Raw genomic sequence first — 24,831 nt, 5'->3', positions numbered from 1 at the left:
GAGTCGTCACGCGAAGTTAAGTTAATGTCTTGTTAATGCATTCTGATATAATATATGCGCAAGCCGACCTCAATATTTACTGTTTTCAAATATTGACAAGTCAACCATGAAAAAAGTTAAAGAAAGACTCTGTTTCAACAACCGAACAGCCAATAGCTCTCTGATTGGAACATTTAATAATAACAATAGGTGACGCGGTACCGATTAATATCGCATATAGAGGATTATGTAGCGCAATCACTTTTCATCAAGGTATATAACGTAACTTACTCGTACTCAGCCGTGTTCTTTTGGAAATCCGCAATTCTGATTGGTTCTCTCGTTGTTTGCTATTCACTGCAGAAAACGATCGCGTGCGGTTAGCTCTTTAAAAGAAAGGTTATTCTTGATTTTTTTTTTAAAAAAGTGTAGGTTTTGGACTGCAATCTTTCAGAGTGTCTACTACTTGTACAGTTGTACTTCCTATCGGTGTACATGTACTACAAGGTTTCTCTCGGCTGCTAGTTGGCCCCGATAGAAACCGAGAGCGAGCCATCTAATTGTTTTGGCATAACTCAGTGGCTTACCCATTAAATACAGAAGATCACTGGAATTGATTTTATTGAAGGTTTTCGTTTTGATTGATAAAATTCAGCGAAAACCTGAGCGCACTGTCTGTATTGATTAACCCTATTCAGACTGGGCTTTTTTTTACCTTCTGGGACCGGGGAGGGGCTTTAATAGCCCTCCGTATGTAACTTCCAGGATATTTAAGCAATCACAATGAAAGTTATAGCACGTATAGCATGCCCAAACATCTATCGTTTAGTATACGTCACGTGGAATAATGACGTCACATCGCGTGGTAATTACATCAAGATGTCAAAACAGCCGCCATCTTAGATCGGCCATTTTAGATCTCAAAATTTTTTCCAAATGCCAGAAAACCACCCAAAACTACTGCAAAGTACTCATAACCAACAAAACTGTGCTTAAAACCTTTTTTTTAATATTTGGAAAAAACCTTATGGGGGCAGGGGTTAGCCTCATTTCAGACATCCCTCTGTGGTCACCTGGGAAGTAGGCGACCACAGAGGGATGTCTGAAATTCAGGCTAGGCAGGGGGTTGGCATATGAGAAAATAGAGGGCTGTGTACCCTGGGCACAAGAGGATTTTTCTCGCGCGTGGTGGATACTTCGGCGCCCGAAGGCCGCGCAAGAAAAACCTCTAGCACCCAGGGTAAGGGCTGTACCGAAAAAGTCTATTTCATACCGCTTTCTTATGACGAGAAAACGAAAATGACCGAAAATATCACGCAAAGGTGATAATGGATAAGCTTGATGTTAAAATTGTAACTAGACACTGGTACACAGATGGTCTACACGCAAAGGAGCCATTCGGTCACGAAAACATTGAAATCCCGTATCCCGCTAGATTCTGGCATCCCGATAACATCCCGAATATCACCACAAAAATAAGTCAAGTGAATCCCGCATCCCGCCAGTCCTATTGTGGACCCTCAATAAACACAACAATGTGCAGCATACAGTATTTGCATAACGTTTACTGGAACATGCCTCATTAGTTTTGTATATTCGACAAGGGTATTTTCCAGAACGCAGAAGGCAGAATGATGGTGAAGGAACGGCAATAGTATATGCCCTAACCAACAAATAAAACCTAACCACAAGCAAACCGGAGCACCGGAGTGAAAGCTAACTACAAGCAAACCGCTGACCATCATTCTGCTTTCTGCGTACCCCTGCCAGAAAAATATGCTTCAGGGCATCGTGAATAGCAAAGCAGTTTTGTAACTGGGTTTTGGGTGCTTTCCAGTAGTCTGTGTGACTCCCCGCTGACTTCCCTAAATGATCAAGGATAATCTGTGAAAATGCAGTCGTATTTGTTCAGCCTCGCTTTTCTCCTGATCTTCACCGAAGATCTGAGCAAGCTGTATCGTTGAAGCTGTGTGGTTTTGGGGTTTGGACGCCATCTTGGGTCAACTGGCTGGCTGGCCGACCGTAGCCTCGATCCCATGCAGAACAATATGGGGTCGATTTTGGAATCGTACAAACTTGTTTTGCTTCAAGAAATGGCCGAAACGTGAAGCCGAAGTTAAAATAAAACGGAAAATAACATGGAAAGCATAACAGGGTTTTATCCAGGACGGTAGAGTTTAGTCCGCCACCGAACGTCGATAAATTAGTGGCCGTTCGTGGAAAGTTCCCGAAAGTTGTATGATGAGTATTTTTGCTTCTCGCTAACACAACATCAGCGGTGAGAAGATAACAGGCTCAGAGCTGGTAATCGCAAGGGTATTTTGCAGTACGTAAAGGCAGACTGATGGGGGAACGGCTTTCGTGTGTGCTTTCTTTGTCCCTTTGCCTTCGCTTTTTTCGAATATTTTTCGCAGTTTTCTCCAAGGTAAGTGCAGTTGTAACTATTTATTTGAAGAATCAGTAGCAAAATATATGACTAAAGCTACTTATCAGAAAATTAGAAAGCTGTGTAGTGGTTTGTTTTCTAGGAAACAGACGCTGCAATTCGCCTCGGTGATGACACCAAGTTGTGATGTGTCAACTCAGCTGCTTTGCTTAACAGATTCAACTTCTCTCTGCATACAGACTTGTGAGACTATGCCAAATTCCTTTCGGTCACTAAGCATTGATAAGATGACTACAGACTATTACAAGTTGTCGAGTCATTTTAAATTACTGTTCTGTTACTTTACAGCCTCCAAAATTTCTTCCAATACATCTATTGTATTTTATGATTGTAAGGAAATAAAAAAACTGTTCCTAATGGCTGGTATCGAAATGTTTGGAATGGCTACATTTCAGTTTAAAAGCGTTTGTTACTGTTAGTAAATTAAATGTTACAAATAACTATACAAACATTTTCCAGAGTATCTTCTTGATATACATTGTACTCTATTTGGATTCATAAAAGACCTTTAGCCACTTCGCTTGGCATAATCAAAAGGCTTTATTCTTCTCATATGCTTTAGAAAGGTGGGTTGATAAAAGTGATACATATGGGTTATTGATCAAGCGTGAGGTCAAGATGGCAGGATACTGGCCAAGTTCTTTTTTGAGGCCAATATCCTGCCATCTTGACCTAACAAGCTTGGTCAATAAAGGATTTATTATTTGACTTTTTTCGAGCACTGAAAAGGAAGCCAGTTGCGTGCACAATCAATGGCGCACGCTAAAATCATTTCATTTGTTTAAAAAGCCCTGGCCAAACGGCTACGCAAGTGGATGCAAGTAGTCGCAAGTTAAACTTGCGTACAAACTTGCGTTGGGTGGCCAAACGGACTCGCAAGTGCACTAGGCTTTTGTACATTATGCTAGCATTTTTTCGAGCATTTTAGTGAGGCAAAAGCATTGAGCATTATTCGAGCATTTTAGTGGCATTTTCCCAGAAAATTGATTTTTTCCCGAGAAAATAAAAAAAGAAATTACTTCAGTTTTTAGAGAAAATGAAGACTAAGAAAGAAAATTCAACTACAAATAACTTTCTACTAATTTGTTTGTTCTCATTATGTCACTTCAATACCTATTTCTTTGTAATCGGACTCCATTTCGCTAGAAACAGACAGAAAATACTTGTGTTGTTTCGGAAAATACTTTCATAGCTCGAATTTACGACGGAAAAGCTTTTTGAAGTAGCGACGACGGAACTGAAAAGTTTTTTCGCTTGCGGGAACACAGCGGGCGATCCCGAGCGGTCAAGATGGCTCCATCTTGACTGCTCGGGTAGCCAATCAGATAACGAGACTCGTTTCATTTTGACCGCTCACGGACCCCTCACGGAGCTAGTAAAATAATAAAATTAAATAAACCACAGTGTAATCCGCTTTAAAGTATGGGCTCAGTATCGCTTCAATTTTATATCCCAAGAATGTCATTTTGGTTTCCTACGTAGATCCGCTCAAGATACGCCTTGTTTAATTGTGTGTATAAATATGACTGACAAAGAGAAATAAAATCAGTGTTGTTACTTCTACTTGAGTGATACGTTATCTTGTGTGAATACTATGGCGGCATCGCTCAGCCTAATCAGTAGCTGCGAATAATAAACACAATAATATATGCAGTATACAGTTTTTTTTATAACGCGCTGAACGTGTACTGGAACATGCCTCACTAGTTCCAGCAACGTTTTAGTTGTTGAGACAGGAAAATATGCTTCAGGGCATGCTTACTGAAGCAGTTTTGTTACTGGGTTTTGGGTGTTTTCCAGCAGTCTGTGTAAGCGGGCTTCACTAAATGATCAAGGAAAATCTGCGAAAATGAGGTCGTATTTGTTCAGCCTCGCTTTTCTCCTGATCTTCACCAAGTATGCAAGCACCAAATCGTTCACGGCAGATCTCGATCCAAGCTTGAGTCGCCATCCAAGAGATGTACAAAGCGCTACGGTGTTGACTCCTTTGAGTTTGCACGTAGCATCGAAAATATCTTCACGCTTTGCCAATACACTTGTAACAAGTACGCTGGAGAACAAATCGCCCAAGAAGCAAGAAGCCAAGTTCGTTGTTCAGCTTTCGGACACCGCTTTTATCTCGAATTTCTCGATGGTAGTGAATGGAAAACATTACATCGGGAAGGTCAAAGAGAAAGACGCCGCGAAGGACGAGTACGAGAAAGCTAAGAACGACAGTCGGAATTCAGGTCTCGTGAGCTCGAGTGAGCAAGCCGTGCGAGGTATGGATGTATTTGTCATCGCGATCAATGTGGCACCAAACAGCAGCGCTGAATTTCGTTTGAACTATCAACAGCTTTTGGTAAGGCGAAAAGGAGATTATGAACAAGTGATCAGCATTCGACCAAAACAGATCGTTCCCGTGCTGAAGGTTGTGGTGGACATCGAAGAACCTCAAGCCCTAAGTTATGTTGACGTGATGAAAATTCGCAAGAATCCAAGCGATAAAGCCACAAAGGGCAATCCGTTGGCAGTAGTAACAAAACCATCACCAAAATCGGCTCATATCGAGTACAGTCCAAGTGAAGACGAGCAGAGAAACCTGGGATCAGCGGGAATAGATGGAGATTTCATTATAAGGTAAAGTGTCGTGTTGTTTAATAAACGTGTTTTTCGAACTTTGTACACAATGTAACAACTTTCACGTCTCTACATCGGAAAATCGCGCGATTGATTGTTGAAGTATGAAATCTTGGGTTGTAAAACTAAACTTGTTCATTCTAACGTCAACAATTGGAAAATCTTGACGTGATAAAAATTTTTAAATATTTTACTACTCGACAGTCGAGGGCTTCAGCTTGCATGGCGTTTACAAATAAAGATTTATTTCGTTCGTTATTTTTGCGTCACGACATTTCAAATTGAATCACGCCACCTAAGCTAGTCAGATGATGGTGATTTTAACACAAGGAAGCAAGGAGATAAAGGTTTGATAAAATATTAGCGTAATGCATTGTACATAGCTATTTCCAAAGATGGCATGTTTTTAATGTTATGGTAATGTACAGATGTTTATTACACGACAAGGCCAGATAATTAAAATCATCCAACCAGAATGCTTTTCTGCCCGTCCAATAGTAATCTAAGTATTTTACCGGTTAAATTTTCTTACAATGTTTGCAGCTCTTTTCCCATCATTGATAGTTATCTTACTGATCACGCTAATTATAACGCCTCGTTGTGGTGACTCGTCGCTCTTGTACTGTAGTTACCCCTTTTATATTTTTTTTTTTTTTTTTTTTTTTGTAATTTCTTTTTTCCTCCTCTTTTTTTTTCTCCATCCCCCCCCCCCCCCCCCCCCCTTTTTTTTTTTTTTTTTTCTCCCCCCCCCCCCCCCCCCCCCCCCCCCCCCCCCCCCCCCCCCCCCCCCCCCCCCCCCCCCCCCCCCCCCCCCCCCCCCCCCCCCCCCCCCCCCCCCCCCCCCCCCCCCCCCCCCCCCTCCCCTCTTTCCCCCCCCCCTCTCTCCCTCCCTCCCTCTCTGCCTGCCTGCCTGCTTGCCTGTCTCCCTCCCTCCCTTGTTTCCTTCCTTCCTTCCCTCATTCCATACTTCTTTCCTTCCTCCTTCCTTCATTTCTCGCTTGCTTGCTCGGTTATGTTTGAGAACGCTTTGAGAATTCGAAGCAAGTTGATTGACACTTTTTTCTCTCCGTATGACAGGTATGATGTAGCTCACGGGAATGATGCAGGAATTATCCAGATCCTTGGCTCTCATTTTGTTCAATATTTTTCACCGAGCGGTCTAAACCCACTAGCGAAAAACATCGTGTTTGTAATCGACATCAGTGGCTCAATGGGTGGACAGAAGATTGAACAAACACGCCAAGCAATGTTTACCATACTGAACCAGCTTCGTACAAGTGATTCTTTCAATATTGTTCTATTTAATGCTGGCACGGTTCAGTGGAGAAGTTCCGCTTCACTGGCAACTAGCGACAACATCCAGGCAGGGAGAGCATTTGTTGATGAGCGCGTTAAAGCAGGAGGCGGTACCAACATCAACGATGCTTTAATTCTGGGCCTTCAACTACTGAGAAATACAGTTAATTCCCCCGTGGTACTGTTTCTGACAGACGGTGATCCAACAGCGGGAGAAACCAATACTAAAACGATCCGCGCCAACGTTCGTAAAGCGAACGATATAGAAGCCTCCATCTTCGCCCTGGGATTTGGTTCCAGTCTGAATTTCGATTTCCTAACAGCACTGTCAGTCGAGAACGGAGGATCATCTCGCAGGATCTACACAGGATAAAGACGCTGCAAGTCAGCTGGAGGGATTTTATGACGAGATCAGCACACCTTTATTACTGCAAGTCAGATTCGAGTATCCCACCGATATAGTCGATGACTCCAAAGTTACTGCTTCGGCTTTTTCTCAGTACTATGATGGATCAGAGCTTGTCGTTAGTGGAAAAATCAAAGAAGGCGTTACCAGTTCAAGGCTGATGTCCGTGAATGTTCGTGGTAAGTCCGGCAGCAATCCTGTCACGTACACCTTGTCACGCACTCTTCAGAACCTGACCGTCCCTTCTGACAAAGTGTTGAACGAGGATTTCACCGAGAGGCTGTGGGCTTACATGAGAATTAAGCAGCTGCTGATCAAATTGCTGATAACTGATGATACGACAGAAAAAGCCCGACTGAAAAAGCAAGCTCTGCAGATGTCTCTTCAGTATAACTTTGTTACACCTCTCACCTCCTTTGTCGTGGTTCAATCAGATTCGTTCGGGGAAGAAGAGAGTAGAGCGAGAGGAGGCTTAAAGAGAAATTCAGTCCCAGACAGCAACGACCAGTCGGCTGGACTGAGTCCGTCTGCTGGATGGAAACTTTCATCATTCGGATTACCAATTCCTTTAATTTTCTTGTCTTTTGTACGATTTTGTGTCTACTAGCACCGACTAAACAATCCGGGTATAAAAGAAAATGCTAGTAAATCGCTGATAAAGGGGCAATATCACCAAAATTTAGTGCAATTTGAAAATCCCACAAAGGTGTTGGTATGAATTGTATACTATTCTGTACTGCAACAATTATCGCATCGCATTAAGTTTGGATTAAGATTGGGGATATAATATTCGGCGACGCGACAAGAGTCGCAGCGCAAGCTAAGTACATTATGGGTGCGTGGGAGGTTAATGTTGTACCAGCCATAACACCCTCAAGAGGAATGAACACCCCTAACAGACTCCCAACAACATTCTACAAACAACTAGCTGGTTACTTATCGCACTTGGTATATTTCCTTCGCCGTTGCACTTGAGCAATGTCAATTTATTCATAATCTGTGCCACTTATATGCTATATCGATAATTTATGCAGTACCAATAGTAAATCCACTCATAGTGGCCTGGCCTTGCTAAAACGTACTTTACAAGTCCTTAAAATTGTTAAAACGTGGTTTGGGTACAGACTGGTAGGAAAGAAGTGAGCCTATAACTGCTTTGCCCGACGTTTTCAAGTTTGACAGTTTTACTTGGAAGAAAATTTCTTAAAAACCATTGATTGTGGTTTATTTAAATCTTGGAGTATGATTTCATGTCCTTTCTTTTGTTGTTCATAGGTTGTTTTGCTTAACAGTGAGTGCATCCTCGTAATTCTAGAATATTTAACACGAAAACGTAGAAGATTTTTCTTGACACAGACCCCTTAAATCTTTCGTAAATGTAAGACTTGAAAGACGGAAAATTAACTATACAGCATTGACATTGACTTTTAACTCATTTATTATCGTCTTTCGGAACAAGCTTTTATGGTAAAGAAATATATACATTCCCTAGGGTAACAAAAAGCCACTTATGTCCCCAATGTTGGACATCTACCACGACTTCTGGCCAGATCGTTGACCCTCTTACCAGCTAAGATACTTAGAAACTTCTTTTCAGGGGGGAAGGTATTTTCTAAGTACCTTAGCTGGGTAGAGGGACAATGGTCTGATCCAAAGTCGTGGTAGATCTCCAGGGAGACAGAACGAATGTACATGTGAGGGAGACGGTATTTCCCGTAAATGCTGTTTGTATAACAGCTGTTTGATATTAAGCTCTCTGAAGAAGAATGAAATTGCTTAAAATGTTGAAAGTGTAGTTACCAGTTTTTTGTTCAGAAAGCTTAGAACAACACAAAATGTCAACTTTTTACTTGTGCCCGAGGACCTTCCCTGTAGTGGCAATAAACCTCATACTGAAAAAAAGACTTAGCAAATGGACCTTCAAAAAAACCTGTACCAGTCTTAGCCACTATACTAATATACTAATATAATAAAGGGTAAAACCTTTTGAGTGTTCCAAGCACGTGGCTCGTTCTTCTTGAACTGATACAATTATCTAGTGCACCCTAACTTGGGACTGTATGATTTCGTACGCGAGCCCCCGATCGGTTTTTGTCAGTCAGCATGCTGCATGAAGAACAGCTTTTCTGTGGAAGAGCTCTATTTGTCCTCCTGAGAGTTGGCAAGCAAGCAGGTACACAGTTTATGTCAACACGAAATCTCGTGGTCTTCAATAACTGTGATTGGTTTCCAAGAAAACCGTGTACTCAAAGTACTACAAACTTCTGCAGGGTTCAAAATGATTATGTCGACCTGGATTGTGTGAAAAAGAAACGCTTACTCTTGACGTCACATATGTAAAGAGGCTTTGTCACGAATCTGAACCAGAGTTTTGAACATCTATGCAAAATTTCTATTGTGTCGCAGAAAACCTAAATATAATAGTCCATATTTATTAAAAATTGCTGTATAAGAGCACTGAAACTGTTAACGGGCGTCTTTGGCTGCAGATGGCTCGGATGGAAATGGATTGCAACTTGAAAAATTGAGGCTTAACTTTTCAAGTTGTTTCCGTGCGTCTTCACAAAATCGATATTTATTGCCGTAGCTTGATTTCTATCCACAAATTTAGATTATATCTTCCTTTAGATGTTCACAAATAAGGTTTTCGGTGCGTTTTAACTCATCAAAAGCAACAATTAGTGGCCGGCGACTTACCACTAATTATAGAACAGTTTAGACCAAAAATCAGCGAAATCCTCGTGCGGCTCCTTTCCGTCCCGTGTTTTTCGCGGCTCTTTCTTTTTCCCTGCTGACTTCACGATACGCCGGCAGATTGGAAAGATGTCTTTTACTTATTTCACCCCACCTTCATTATCATCGATCTTTTTCGCGCCATTGGCCGGTGGACGCATAAGGCCTCTACAGTCTCGATCTCTCCAGCGGGAGCGGTCTTGTGCCGCCTTCCGGATCCCATTCCAGGTCAGGTGCAGGGACTTAAGTTCTTTCTCGGCCGACCTTCGCCAAGTTGTTCTAGGCCTTCCCCGTGCTCGCTTTCCCTCTGGTGTCCAGAATAAACCTTCTTTAGCCACATCCCCCGATTCTTTCCTGCTCAACACATGCCCAATCCATCTTCAAGTACTCCTCATCGTCAAGCTCACCATGATGTCCTCTTGTTTACAGATGTTTCGTACTTCCAGGTTGGATATTTTCTGTGGCCATCTTATTCCCAATATAATACGGAGGCACTTGTGGATAAAAACCCTCAACTTTTTAACTACGTCCTATGTTGTTTTCCAGCTTTCGGAGCCATAGAGAAGCACTGTCTTTACATTATAGCAGTTGAATACTCTTAACCCCACCTTGGCCGTAGGCAATAAAACAGACAACATCGCTTTTCACAAAAAAACCAACACCCAACCCTATTCTTCACTGTTACCAATGTTTTGCCAAATAATCCCTCGTATGTTTCTCCAGAAAACAACTTCAGAACAGTTTGATATTGTGTTGACATTTTAAGGATGCTACCCAATACAGCCATTGTAAACATTCTCCAGTGATCTATAATCCCTTTAAATGTAACCCTTTGAGTCTTTTGTTGTTTTTTTTTTTTTCCCTTTAGAGAATCTTATCTTATCTTATCTTATAGTCTTACCGCAACTGAGCCCCCCTAAGCATAATCATGCTCCGCTTGGCTGCGGATGAAGCATTGTTTTACCAAATAATCGCTCGTATGTTTCCCAGAAAACAACTTCAGAACAGTTTGATATTGTGTTGACATTATATTTTAGCTACCCAATACAGCCATTGTAAACATTCTCCAGTGATCTATGACCCCTTTAAATGTATTGAGTCTTTTGTTGCGCAACTGAGCCGCTAAGCATAATCATGCTCCGCTTGGCTGCGGATGAAGCTCACCGAACGATCCAGATAACGGCAGCTACAGCGATGATTTCTCACAAGACGTGCACTGGTTGTCATTCTGTTTCTACTATTTTTATCGCCTAACTCGAGTCAGTGAAGGAAATCTGTATCAAGACACTCAATTTGATTCTGGGAAAACGCATCTAGTTTTCACTCACATTCTTAGAAGGAAAATTAATCCAGACAATTCTCTCCGGCCGGAAGTATCAACTCTCACAGTGGACACAAACAAGTGCAAAGCTATTCCTTGGTGTCTCTTTCCGAAGACCGTTTCCAAGCATTCGGCAGCAATTCAGAACGATCATGAATCCGACTCTTGGCACCACTGACTACTCAGATTTGGCTCATAGCGTCCCTTGTAAACAAGCTTCCGAGCATGATCGAAACACCACTGTGTCTGCATCTCAAGTCATCGCTGCGTCTGGCACTGCGCTTTTTTACTTGGTCATATTTTTCCTGAGCATCTTCGGAGTTTGTTTCAAGCCATGTGCCAAACTAACTTGTTCTCATGGTACCTTTTTCTCCTTTCTGGTAGGAGTCCTGATAGCTTCTGTAAATGTCTTCACCAATGCAGACGACCTTCAGGTCAAGTTGTACTGCCGGATTTTCACAATGTTTCTTATTGGAATAGTCTTCGCGTTGTTTGGCGCCGCACTTTTCTTTAAACGACCAGAGGGATTACAAGCAAATCTACCAACTTTGGGTCGACAACAGCCTTCAATGGGGCTCGTAGTTTCATCAATTACAATTCCTCTAGTCGTCATCGAAATTGTGCTCCTCATCGCTGCCGCTGCTTCCAAGAAAACGGACGAGCCTGCAGGAATGTTGAAATATAGACCATGGATCTTTGTCTTAGTAGACAAATCAACATTTCTCGTTCAAAAGATTATTCAAGTGATTATTTATATGTATCTACGGAATACGATTATTTGCCCAGAATACGAAGAGAATGCACAGTTTTATTTTAGAGCATTGGCTTTTTTCAATCTCATCGAGTGGGTAGACTCACAAGTGAACGCCGATAGTGATGTTAGGTTGAGCGGAATTGGTAAGGAATTCGATGGCTGGTTTACCTTTGTCACGGAGTTATACACGGCACTGATCATAGATTACCGCCTGTTGTGTTCGTTGCTATTTCTAGAGCATTCGATGGAAATTGAAACTGAAGGTCACGAAATTGCAGCGAATGGTGCAGCAGGCAACATCGAAAGGCCTTCTGTTAGTAACATGACCCCATGCGATCGACAAATAAGAACTATTGGATACATAGTTGGTTTTTGCTGCCTTATTATTGCCCCACTATTCTGTGGCTTATATTATGTACCTAACTTCCACCTAAAGTCATGGGTCAATGTGTTCGCTATTATCGTCAACTCTGCAGTTGTTGTTTGCGGAACGTGTCTTTTATGCAGTAATGACCTGGATGATGGAGGGATTAAAGAATCACATGCAGTTAAAATTATGGTAAGTGCTTAGTCTGTTAATCGAGGACGTATTATCGTGTCCCGATATAAAACTAAATTGGCACACCTCCAGGGACACCAATGTAACTACAAAAATATTGGTGGAGCTTTAATTTGACACTGACTGTATAAAAATATACTGTACTCTCACAACAATTCATCATTCCTTAACCATGTCCTTAACCATGCCGTTAGGAGACGCTCTGGCCTAATGGGTTGCACGCTGGATCCAGACAGGGTCCGGGTTCGAGCCCTGGTTAGTGTCTCTGTGTTGTGTTCTTAGACAAGACACTTTACTCCGACAGTCGGCTTCTCTACCCTCAGGTGGCACCGGCGAGTTTAATGCTGGGGTAACACTGGAGTAGAAATGCTCGTAGTCGCATCATGCTACCGAAATTGGGATAAGCTCAGGCCTGGCTTGAGCCACTTTTGTATTCAATTTTGTATTCCAATTTTGTATTCGAGCCAAGTGGCCTGATGGGCCACTTGGCTCGAATACAAAATTCACCTACCTTATCTCATGTTTCATAGCCCCGGCTTTTTTTTACCTAAAATTTGAGTTGTCTTCTTTCTTCTGAAAGGTTTGCTGTATGGGTGCAGTAGGGTTTACTTGTTGGATGATGAAAGCACTCATCGCTTGTTACTGGGCAGCTACTGTGCACGACAGAAGCGACGTTGGAGCGGACCCATCCTACCCTCGCTGGGACGCTCCAAAGTTTATTGTGCGTAGCGTCACCACAGCGTTTCTGATGGGTTTGTTCATGAAAGTAAACGCCCGAGCCTTCTCTCAAAGAAATCCAACCAGGAGAATCAATCACTTTCTTATACCTGCTATCATGTTAGCCTTACTCTCTATGTTTGCGGAGAGCTTGATTGATCAGTATCTTGGACTGGAGGAAATACTCAGGTTTGTAACGAGAAAAGTTTACTGAGTTAGGTATTGTGTATGAGTAGAGACCTTGTGGTGATAGACCATAACTATATGTACATTATTCCCCTCAGAAATAAGTCAAGATTTGAGCTACTCTTGAGGGGTAAGGGAATTAAACAACCACTGGGCGAGCTAACTGGTTAAAGACAAACAAACGAATAGAGATATAATTCATATATGAAGTCGCCGACCGGTTAGCTCAGTTGGTAGAGCGACGGACTACAGTGCGGGAGGTCTCGGGTTCGAGTCCCAGACCCGACCAACACTCCGGGTCTTAAAATAACTGAGGAGAATATGCTGCCTTTGCAATAACATCTGCAAATGGTAAGATATTCTAGTCTTCTTGGATAAGGACGATAAACCGTAGGCCCCGTCTCCTGCATCTTCAGTGTTATGGTCAGCAGGGGACGAAAAAGAACCCACACGCTTATCGTAGAGAGTAGGGCATGGAGTTCCCGGTGTTGTGGTCTGGTCTTTGCCCGTTGAATTGTGCTTACTGTGAAATACTCGAAGATATTAGCTGTATAAGCTACTCTTCAAATCCGAGGGTAAACAAAGTGATGATGATGATGAAGTCATTGATGGACAATCAATCTTAGACTTCAATTTAACCTGGAGAATTATTTAAGGCTTACAAATGTAAAAATCATGTAGTTATTTTTAAAAAGTATAATGGTGTAAGCACATAATCTAGCTAGGTATACTCGAAAGATGAATATAAGGGTCTACTTTAATCATATACAGTTAAATAACCGGTGTAAATCTGATAATCAGAACTGCCATCACATATATACACTTGCAGGTTTCTACAGATTAAACTGTAACAAAATAATTTTTTCACAAAAGCTCCATGGAGTTTGCATAGATCTCCTGACAATATATGTTAATCAGCAACTACAATCAGAACTCATGTGCATGTATCTTTTTTTGTAATAATAATTTATTGCATTGGTAACTAAATAATATGCCATCAGCACTAGTCATGATACTTTAAACGATACTTATCACCTTCACAGGAGGTCTTATTTGCAACTTTATTTCCTTTGTAGGTGTGAAATCGAAGAGCAAAGTATGAAGATTCTTTTTGAGGCAGGTTCGCCGATGTACCTGGGATTCCTACTTCATGTGTGTTTACACTTTGTTATCATCCAAGCGAGTATCGGAAAAAGTGATAACAGATCGTCCCGCTCTTCAACTATATCGGAATATCTTGATGCAGAGGATATAAATCCTGAGTGATGTGCTGTAACCTTAAAATAGCATGGACTCAGTGAGGGAAATAGTGTATAAATTTCAGAACTTATGTTGAATTACAGCAACGCCCCTGTCGTTATATAGGTTCAAAATCTTCTAGTAACTGTTACCCTTTATATTGCATCACAAGATCATTTCCAAACTTATTTCTTCTCACAGCCTATTCATCCTTGCAAACTGATCCTGCAGTTTGTAGAAAGATGCTCGAAAATTTATATTTGTAATTAATTTTAAATTATGCTAGTGTACACAAAAATATACATACTGGCGTATGTAAATAAATTTGATTGATTGATTGATTGATTGATTGGTTGATTGATTGATTGATTGATTGATTGATTGATTGATTGATTGATTGATTGATTGATTAATTGCTTGATTGATTAGCGTTAAAAGATATGTTAACCGGGGGGGGCTTATTTCTTTTCGAGACATTTAAGGGCGAGAGGGAGAGGGATGAGATGAATTATTTTGAACGATGTGTCATTTAGGATACAAATAAAAGCAATTAAGTAGACGTCCTACTGCCTTAGTACTGTTAGAAACACATTATCACCAAACAGCTATTTCAAAAAGAAATCTTTTGTTCTTTCTTTCTTTACTTTTTGTTCGGATAAATTTAATTTTTCTTTATTGTTTTCTTTCCCTTTTTTTTACCAGATTTCATTTTAAATTGTCATCTTTTTTTCCTTTTTTGTTCCCTTGTTAGAGAAATTGCCACCAAGGAGTCTAAGGCGCGAGATTTAATAATTTGCCTTTGGAGTCGCTTTTCCAGTCACACAATGTGATCCGTCGCACACATTACTACGTTATTTGAAAAAAATATAAATTTCCGAAATAGAGACGCGGATCGTGAATTACTATAAAGAGTGTTGACGTTCCTTTTATTTTTGGTTCGTCGGTACGCGCACACAAACACGTCCGCGTGTACGTTACGCCAGCTGCGTAACGTCGCAAACCAAAGGAAGGTCTGTTTAAGCGCGTGTACTATAGTAAACGTGCAAAAAGACATTGCAATACCTTTTCTTCTATCACTACTTAAAAATATACTTTACTTGGGCGTATACAGATTGTGGTCAGTTTCGAGGACAACATGTTGAGGGTTCTTAGAAAAAAGGTAACAATTAAAAGATATCTATTTTTAAAAAACATTCCGTAAAAATTACATGCGATACCAATCTGGCTAGCGCTACAGCGTCACCTATTGTCAAAAAATACATGTACCAACCAGAGATCTATTGGTTATTGAAACAGAATGGTTATTGAAACAGAATGCTTTTCTTTAATTTGTTTCGTGGTAGACCTGTCAACATTTCAAAGCAGGATATATCGAGGACTGCTTGTGTGCGCAATTAAATATGTTATATTGGAAGCATTAGCAATTGACTTTGCGTGACGCCATTCAAATTAACTGACAACACGCTCTCATTTGTATTCGATCAGTTTCTACACATTCCCTTAGGAACTAGCTAAACTCGGTCTGCTCAATTGTAAATGGAGGAAACTATAGACAATGCAAGATACTCAATTTATTTCTAGGAAAAAACAGCCCAGATTTCTAAGAAAGAAATTTAATCTGGGTAATTCCCCGCACGTGCCTATATCGACGTTGTTAGATTACGTGAAAAGAAGGAAGTGAAAGCCGTTCTTTAGTAAATATCTCGAGGAATGTCTACAGTCATCTTAAAGCACAAAGCAAAGATGGATCGGCTAGTCCACTCTGACCACTCCGACTGGACTCACGACATTACTTACAATGCCACCGAGCGCGATCTAAACACGACGATATCTGCATCTCAAGTCATCACCGCGTCTTATGCCTTGCTTTTTTATTTGGTTATACTCGTGTTGAGTATCCTGGGCGTCTGTTTCAGGGCCTGTGTCAAAGTATTTTCATCCCAAGCTTCGTTCCTCGTCTTCTTGATAGGGACATTGATGGTTTGTGTTAATATGTTCACCAATTCAGGCAGCCCCGAGGTTAAGATATACTTCCGCCTTGCCACAGGGTTTCTCGTTGGAATAGCCTTCGTTGTGGCTGGTGCGGCGCTTTTCTTTTCAAAACCAGACGATGGGGCTCATCAGTCTACTTTGGCTCGACAGCAGCCTTCAATGGGGCTCGTTGTTGGAGCGATAACAATTCCATTGATCATTGCAGAGATCTTTCTTCTTGTAGCAGCCAGTGCTTCTAAGAAAGAAGAAACTTCAGAAGCACTTCAAAAGTTTTGGCCCTTTGTTGTCGCAGACAAGTCCAATTTCCTTGTTCAGAAGATCGTCCAAGCGTCCATTTATATCTTAGTTCTACGATATAGGACCATTCGTCCACGGTACAAAGAAAATGCCCAATTTTACTTCAAGGCACTGGCGTTTTTTAACTTTATGGAATGGGTAGACTCTCAAGTCAACGAGGACAATGACGTTGAATTAAGTCACACTAAACTGTTGTACGGTCCCTGGTTTGACGTTTTTGCGGTTTTCTACAAGGCCCTGATTATAGATTACCGTCTCTTGTGTTCGCTGTTGTTCCTTGAACATTCTTTGGAGGACGAAACGGAAGATGAGGCTAGTGAGACTGACGAACCTTTTGCCAGGCATCTGACCATATCGGAACAACAATGCAGAACTCTGGGATATATGCTTGGCTTTACAAGCCTTTCTGCACCAATTTGCTGCGCTCTATATTATGTACCCAAGCTTGGCGTGCCTTCATGGGTCCATGTATTCGCCATTATCATCAACCTAGCAATAGTTGGCAGTGGAGCGCTTTTTCTGGGAAACAATAATTTAGTCAAAGAAAGGAAGAAAGGATCATCGGGAGTCAACATTATGGTAATGTGCTGTTTCTGTGTTTTTTCATTGTCCGGGTAAATCAGCTTTCGATGATCTCCGAAATTGAATGTGATACTGACTACTAAAGTTAAAAACGTCTTGATGACTTATATTGTCAGCCATTCAGTATATGTGGGCTGTTGACCGAGCAACACTAATTTCATATTCACCTGTGAAAGAAGGCGTCGCGTGACTATATAATTTTCGTAAACAAAAAAAAAAAAAAACAGAGGTCCGCAATGTGTGGGCCCCCTTAACTACGTTATTTGAGTTTTTTATTTGTCATGTAAAACATGGAAAAATTTTACTACAAGACAACCCGAATAAGATGTACTTGACCTATTCCCTTCCACTTCCCGTGCATCATAGATCAATGGAAACCACCCGCTATCTCGATCTGTTTTGAGCTAATGTCTCGATCTGCCCTTAGGGTTTATCCTACCTTGCCCACCTCGTCGTCCACGGTTCTTCTCCAGCTGTTCAAGGGATTACCTCAACTCCTGTTTCCATGTGGATTCCACCTCAGTGCATGTCTGGTGGTATTGCTTGTTGGTTGTCTAGGGGTGTGCCAATCCAGCTTCACTTGCGTCTTCTTATGGATATTGATTCTTTCTTGATGGCTCTTGCTCGCAGTTCTTTCAGTTCCTTACGTCTTCCAGTCAGTGGTTTCCCATGATGGAGCTTGAGGAATCTCTTGACGAAGTACTGCAGTTCGTTGGAATAAAGCTTTTTCACATAGCCCTGTTCTGCTGCTTCCTCTGCCTGTCTTGCGAGGTCATCCAGGAAGTTCCTTCGGTTATTTCCGCATTTCGTGTAACCTCCTTGTTGGCCTTGGAGTATATGGTCTGCGCTTCTGCTTTCTTTGCCTTCTGTTGCAGTTTAACACCTCTTTCATATTCTCTCAGTTTTCTATCTTCTTCATAACTTTGCTTGTTTTTGGTGTTCTAACACTGAGACCTATAGGAAGCGCCAATTCTACATCAAGCTCTTCACATAAATGCTGTCACTCCATTATTGTTGTCACTTGGAAGTTTTTCACTTTATTCAGTCCAGTAACGTTAAACACACATCATGATGCCTTATTTTGTATGTACTTTTTCAAAATAAAATATCATTTTCAAACTTAAGCAGCATAACTTTGAAAAATGAGCAAACTTTGAGCATTTTTTGAACAAAAAACGGGCACTGCTAGGAACATAAAATGTCAGTTTTACTAGGTTTATCGGGAAGGGCCTAGTGACTGGCCCTCAGAGCTTCACCAGAGTCCCATTGGCTAAGCGTTTCGGGGTTCTGAGCAGGCCTTTACGGTTACTATAATAGCCCTGGGGAACAAATCGAAATCCCGTGATTTATGACATCTGAGCTAACATGGGTCACTGGTGTGAGACTTCCATAGCAGCATGTATTGCGCGCCTTTTGACTTAGGTGTTTTCGAATTTTCTCCACAGGTTTGTTTTTTGGGTTCAGTTGGAATTACTTGTTGGATGATCAAAGCACCTATCCCTGGATATTGGGCAGCCACTGCGATTGACAGAATCGACATTCATGATCCGCCCTACTTTGCCTGGGTTTCTGCTAAGTATGTTGCGCGTGGCATCTCAACGGCGTTTCTAATGGGTCTGTTCCTCAAAGTAGACGTACGATCCCTGGCCCAGAAAAATCCAGACGTCAAAATGAATCACTTTTTGGTGCCCGCTGTGATGTTGGCGATACTCGGCACATTTTCCGAAACTTTGATTGATCAGTATGTGGGACCGGTGGACAGTAGACTCAGGTTTGTGAAAACGCGTAGAGTTGTACTATATTTGTGTGGAGCCTCTGATTTTGTGAAACCGTTTTTCTTCAAAATTATAACTACTGTGCCTGCCCTCCAAGTGTTTATATTTGCAGTCCTCACAAGCTTTTCTGCTCTTCGAAAGGATACTTTTGGCAAAGAATCAAACTCTGTCCCCTGCATATAAGGCATACTAGATAGCCGCCACGCCACAGGCAAAACCTTAGGCGTAACACCATGTTTAACAGATCTTAGCTTTACAGAGCTTCTATGTAAAATATGGCTAATTCACTTAATCCTAATTGACATCGACCAGACTCCCCCTGTGTGATGTCTCGTGATCTAAGGAATGTAATGAGGAAAGAAATTCAGAATCACCATCCTTTGTTTGTTTGGCTTTGGAACTGCTATATTTCTCTACCTTGTGTGGTTTTGTGTGTTCTTTCTCGTATTTTTGTTTTGCAGAAGATTTGTTTTGATAAGGTGCGTGTAGTGTGTGCTTTTTTGATTTTTTTAAAGGTTGAACTGAAGCTCTTTTTTCAGGTGTGAAATCAAAGACCTAAGTCTGGATATTCTCTTCGAGGTTGGTCCGCCAATGTACCTCGGATTCTTAATTCATATGTTTTTGCATTTTCTTATCATCGAGACAGAAATCATTAAACTACCGGGAGCTCGCGTTCGACATCATGCATTCCCAAGTTATGGTGCACTAGATAATTTTATCTAAGTTAAGAAGAAGGAGCTACTTGCTTGAACCACGCAGAATGTTTAAAAAAGGAGCCAAGACTGGTAGAGGTTTTCTTGAGGTTCTTTTGAATGAGCTAAGACTTGCTTTTAGTATGAGGGTAATTCCCACTGCTGGGAAGGGTCCCACCCATCCCAACCCCAACACAACGGGTGGGTTTGCCCTCAGTCCAAGATTCACTGGTCACAGTTTTGACGATGGCGCCTCACGCCTGTTTATAGCTAGGGAGTGAGGGAGGGGGAGCTAAAGTGAAAAGTTGACGTTTTTTGTAGTACTAAACTTTCTGAATCAAATGAATTGCACTTGGCTCATAAGGTCGTATTTGTAATGCATTAATGTTACACAATTTAAGTGTGCTTAAGGTTGCTTCATATCAAACAACTGCTAAAGTGGCACTGCGAATTGAGCGTATACGTTAATTTATTTAACTATTGTTGTTAAACACTAGCTTCTTAACAGCTTAAATGTTTAAGAAATTGAGTTGTTTTTTTTTCTCAGCTACACAAAGATAAGTTTCCCACTTTCAATTGTCATAGTTTTTTGTAACCTCTGACAAATGATCTTATGAAAATGCCTACGTTTAGCTACACGCTATACAACAGAAATGGCTGCCAGCTTTTGTTTTTTTAAGTGTACTCTCCGCCATTTTAAGTGATGTAATTGTTTTCAGTTTCCAACTTCATAGAACTCAGAAATTTGCTAGCTTGGGATAATTGTAATTTGTTATCGGCATATAAGCTTTACCTCTTTTACTTAAATTTTTATTACTTTTTTGTCATCGTACAACGTGTATATTTGATCCGGTTTCAGTCGTCCTGTGTTTGGCTAAGACAGGGGCCTGTACCTTTTTGTACACTACTGTGCATCCTGTTGTCTTACATCTGATTTCCGTAAGCCCAATAAAAGCATTAAAGAAAACCAAACAATTAAGACTATGTTGATTTTATTGAAATGTGTGTGTGCAAAATTGTTGAGACACTCTCTCGAAACTTAAAAAAATAAAATGAAATAACTTCAATATATAACGAGCTTCCTCCCTGCTTATACGACTGCATGTAATCCCAGTATTTACACACATTGATAATGGGGATGGGGGTCAGATTAGCGGCGACGTTTTATAACCGTTTTAACATCTAAAGTAACACTCTCCTCTAAGCCAGGCTTGCATTGACATTTTTGCAAGTGGTTGAACGACCGATGGTTCAAATGGGGGGGAGGGTATTTCGGGTATTTCGCTTAAAAACAACGACGGAAACGACTGTAGGAAAGAGGAAAGAACTGGTATCTCTTGGGCTTGAAAATGGATTCGAGTCTCGCCCACACAACACGAAATCTGAAATTCAGGCTAGACTTTCCACTTTTTTTTAAGTAGTTGGTAAATGATATGGACTTCCAGTCTTTTACGGTATGTGATACAATCTATTTAACAATAAGACAACGAGCCCCAGCTTTCTATAAGAAATTAGCACAACCCAGCAGCTGACTATTGGCAAAACACGCGATAATCGATATACAGACGGCCCTCGGAGCACTCGCTCAGTTTTTGCTGAATTTTATCAATCAAAATCTTTCATTAAATCAATATAGCGGCACACTGTCGGTTTCTATCGGGCGCCAACTAGCAGCCGATAGAAACCTCGAGCTTGCTGTCGAATTGTTAAATAGTAGTACACTTTTAAAACAAATCAAGAATGACCTTCCTTTAAAGAGCTAACCGCACCGGATCGTTTTCTGTCAGTGATTATAGTTCACCACTAATTTTTCTCCGATTCTGATTGGTTTAAATTGAACACGTGACGCGATAGTGCCCGTCCGCCGGAGGGCACTATCAGCCCATAGTGCCCTCCCGTGAAAAATGCCCGGATCGATAGTGCCCGCCCGTGACTGTTTTTTGTAAACAAGCTGCCTGCAGACAAAAAAACCCAACCAAATTCACTGCATTTAGTGGGTTTCTCGTCTAGTTTTGTTTCGTTTGTTACATTTCGGCTTTCAATTGCGTTTTTTATCCTGAAAAGTAAAAATAATTTACGATGCTTGTTTTTGTATGTGCGCGCGGAAGAAAATTTAGTGGTGAACAATAAAGACAATAGAGTGTTTCTGTCTCGGAACTATCGGTCTGATAGTTGCCCCTTGGAAATTTGATGTTCTTAAAACTAGCATATTAGCCCTCGAAGCTTCGCTTCTCAGGCTAATATTTGTTTTAAGAACATCAAATTTCCGCGGGGCAACTATCAGCCGATAGTTCCGAGACAGAAACACTCTATTGTTAAAATAGAAAACAACGAGGGAACCAATCAGATTCGCTGATTACCAATAGAACTTGGCAGGGTAAGTTACGTTATCTTGTTTTAGGATAAATTCTTAGAAAGAAAATTAATCCGGGCCAGATCCCTGCGTGGACGTATGTAAACAAACAACGCTAGCGGGCAGAAGTGAAAGCTGTTCTTTACTATCTCGAAGAAAGTCTACAGTCATCTGGGAGCTCAAAGCGAAAATAGATTGGCTTGACCACTCTGACCACACTGACTTGACTTACGACATTCCCTGCAATGCCACCGAGCGTGATCTAAACACGACGATATCAGCATCTCAAGTCATCACCGCATCGTATGCCTTGCTGTTCTACCTGGGTATACTCGTCTTGAGTATCCTGGGCGCTTGTTTTACGGCCTGTGTCAAAGTGATTTCATCCCAAGCTACGTTTCTACTCTTTTTGATAGGGGCATTGATCGTTTGTGTCAATATATTCACCAATTCTGGCAACCAGGAGGTAAAGATATACTTCCGCCTTGCCACAGGGTTTCTCGTTGGAATAGCTTTCGTTGTGGCTGGTGCGGTGTTTTTCTTTTCAAAACCAGAAGATGGCGCCCATCAGTCAACTTTGGCTCGCCAGCAGCCTTCAATGGGGCTCGTCGTTGGAGCGATAACAATTCCGTTGATCATTGCAGAGGTCTTTCTTCTTGTCGCAGCCAGTGCTTCCAAGAAACTGATGAAACCTCAGAAGCACTTCAAGCACTTCAAAAGTTTTGGCCCTTTGTTCTCGCAGACAAGTCCACTTTCCTTGTTCAGAAGATCGCCCAAGCGTACGTTTATATCTTAGTTCTACGATATAAGACGATCTGTCCACTGAACAGAGAAAACGCAAAGTTTTACCTCAAAACACTGGCGTTTTACAATTTTATCAAGTGGGTAGATTCCCAAGTCAACGAAGACAACGATGTCAAGTTAAGTCACACTAAACTGATGTACAATGCCTGGTTCGATGTCTTTGTGGCTTTTTACAAGGCGTTGATCATAGATTATCGTCTTTTATGTTCTCTGTTGTTCCTTGAGCATTCCTTGGATGAAGAAGCGGAAGGCGAAGCCGGCGAGACTGACGAACACATCACAGGAAATCTTACCTTATCAGAACAAAAATGAAGAACGCTGGGATACATGCATGCTTGGCTTTACGAGCCTTTCTGCACCGATGTGCTGCGCTCTATATTATGTACCCAAGCTTGGCATGCCTGCATGGGTCCATGTGTTCGCCATCATCGTCAACTTGGTAATCGTTGGTTGTGGAGTGCTTTTTCTTGGAAACAATGATTTAGAATCAGGCACTGAGGACAGGAAAAAGGGGTCATCAGGAGTCAAAATTATGGTAAGTGTGCGTTTCCGTCTGTTATTGTTGAACACCGAAATTGAGTGTAACATTGACTAAATGGAATGGGAGTGTACATTCGCCGTCTTCGATTCTGATACAATGTCTGAGTAATATGGTGCTGTCAATTGTCACAGATCGACCAGTTGGGTCAACCGGTACAAAATGAAATAACAAATTCCAGGGCCAACCGACCGTAACAGCCCTTTCTAATTTGCATTTCTTTTCCCACTCACGGCATTTAATTTTGATCTAGAAAGTTCTATATTTTTCCTTCTCAGGTTTGTTGTTTGGGCGCGGTTGGATTTACCTGTTGGATGATCAAGGCGCCCATCTCAGGCTATTGGGCAGTTACCGCAAATGAGAGAATGGACATCGATGCATATGATCCGCCATATTTTGCTTGGGTGGTCGCACGGTATGGTGCGCGCGCCATCTCGACGGCGTTTCTAATGGGCCTGTTCTTGAAAGTAGATTCACGATCTCTGCCCCAGAAAAACCCGAAAAAGACGTCAAGATGAATCACTTCCTGGTGCCCACTGTGATGTTAGCGATACTTGGTGCGTTTTTAGAAACTTTGATTGATCAGTATGTGGGACCACTGGACAGCAGGCTCAGGTTTGCATGTAAAAATGGACCATATTGACGATAGCTGCCATGTCGGTTTTCATATGCAAATTGTAGTCACGTTGTTCGTTAGGGGCCGGGCAAACATTAAAATAATGCTGTTTCTCGGAAATCGGCTCGTGGAAATAGAAACCTATCTGAGCCGAAATCACATTTGAAAGCCAAGTTATGGAATAATGATTTCATTATCAAGATAAGTTTGAACAAACCGCTCAATTACCTCATTTGTTAAGTATACGCAAGCAGTCAAACTTAGAATATTTTTACCACAGTACTAAACCAAAGCATGGTATAAGAAAAAATTATCAGACATAGTTAGAAACCGGCTGCAATTTGCCGATTTTAGCTTGTTTGCCCCCTTTATGAATCACGTGCCTAATTTGCATTATAAAGCGAAAACAAATATGGCGACTATCGTAAAAGAGGCCTATTCGCAGCTTAACGTTTTGCATAATACCAGCTATAACAAATCTTTAAAGAGATTCACAATTTTGAAAAAATAGTGTGCTGCTCACTCGTACTTTTTTTTTAATTTAAAAAGTGTAAAAACAGATTGAACTTAAAATAAGTTCCTTTTTCATTACAGGTGTGAAATCAAAGACTTAAGTCTGGATATTCTCTTTGAGGCTGGTCCACCCATGTACCTCGGATTCCTAATCCATATGTTTTTGCATTTCGTCATTCGTCATCATCGAGACGGAGATCATTAAACGATCGGGAGCTCGCGTTCGGAATCACGCAGTCTCACGTTATGGTGCACTAGATAATAGTGCAGGTCCACATCAGGACTAATCGTCTTGCCAATTATTTTGTAACCTGCTTTATCAAATAAACCATGTATGTATGTATGTATGTATGTATGTATGTATGTATGTATGTATGTATGTATGTATGTATGTATGTATGTATGTATGTATGT

At 41.3% G+C, this 24,831-nt stretch overlaps 3 protein-coding genes and 1 pseudogene across 4 annotated transcripts in view; all 4 read left to right on the top strand.

Moving 5' to 3' along the window:
• LOC144649749 (uncharacterized) overlaps positions 1-19,848 on the top strand; it is a 22,306-nt gene extending 2,458 nt beyond the window's left edge. Inside the window, exons 1-3 of one of the 2 annotated variants that reach the window (XM_078509329.1) lie at positions 15,560-17,123; positions 18,572-18,897; positions 19,441-19,848. In XM_078509329.1, coding sequence (XP_078365455.1) covers positions 15,966-17,123; positions 18,572-18,897; positions 19,441-19,624 — 1,668 coding nt within the window. In that variant the 5' untranslated portion in view covers positions 15,560-15,965 and the 3' untranslated portion in view covers positions 19,625-19,848. Of the gene's footprint in view, positions 1-15,559; positions 17,124-18,571; positions 18,898-19,440 lie in introns of those variants that run through there. The other variant, XM_078509330.1, reaches the window with a different exon arrangement.
• On the top strand, positions 4,128-8,536 carry LOC144649719 (inter-alpha-trypsin inhibitor heavy chain H4-like). The gene is given in 3 exon segments (XM_078509283.1): positions 4,128-5,044; positions 6,122-6,710; positions 6,712-8,536. Coding segments are annotated over 3 exon segments (2,001 nt in total). The 5' UTR covers positions 4,128-4,274; the 3' UTR covers positions 7,354-8,536.
• Positions 10,506-14,592, top strand: LOC144649718 (uncharacterized). The gene is made up of 3 exons (XM_078509282.1): positions 10,506-12,113; positions 12,694-13,019; positions 14,093-14,592. Exons 1-3 carry the CDS (start codon positions 10,953-10,955, stop codon positions 14,280-14,282), a joined length of 1,677 nt encoding a protein of 558 aa, XP_078365408.1. The 5' UTR covers positions 10,506-10,952; the 3' UTR covers positions 14,283-14,592.
• On the top strand, positions 19,662-24,622 carry LOC144648194 (uncharacterized; annotated as a pseudogene).
• The last annotated feature ends 209 nt before the right edge of the window (positions 24,623-24,831 follow it).

The sequence above is a fragment of the Oculina patagonica genome, chromosome 4 (genome assembly GCF_052425735.1).
Source record: "Oculina patagonica isolate OP01 chromosome 4, crgOcupat, whole genome shotgun sequence".
Taxonomy (NCBI): domain Eukaryota; kingdom Metazoa; phylum Cnidaria; class Anthozoa; order Scleractinia; family Oculinidae; genus Oculina; species Oculina patagonica.
This window is presented reverse-complemented; position numbering and strand designations above follow the sequence as displayed.

Excerpts from the sequence above, each read along its gene's own strand:
- LOC144649718 (XM_078509282.1), top strand. The coding sequence starts at position 10,953 with ATGAATCCGACTCTTGGCACCACTGACTACTCAGATTTGGCTCATAGC. Across the intron at positions 12,114-12,693 it reads CACATGCAGTTAAAATTATG|GTTTGCTGTATGGGTGCAGT; the intron begins GTAAGTGCTTAG and ends TTCTTCTGAAAG. Across the intron at positions 13,020-14,092 it reads GGACTGGAGGAAATACTCAG|GTGTGAAATCGAAGAGCAAA; the intron begins GTTTGTAACGAG and ends TTTCCTTTGTAG.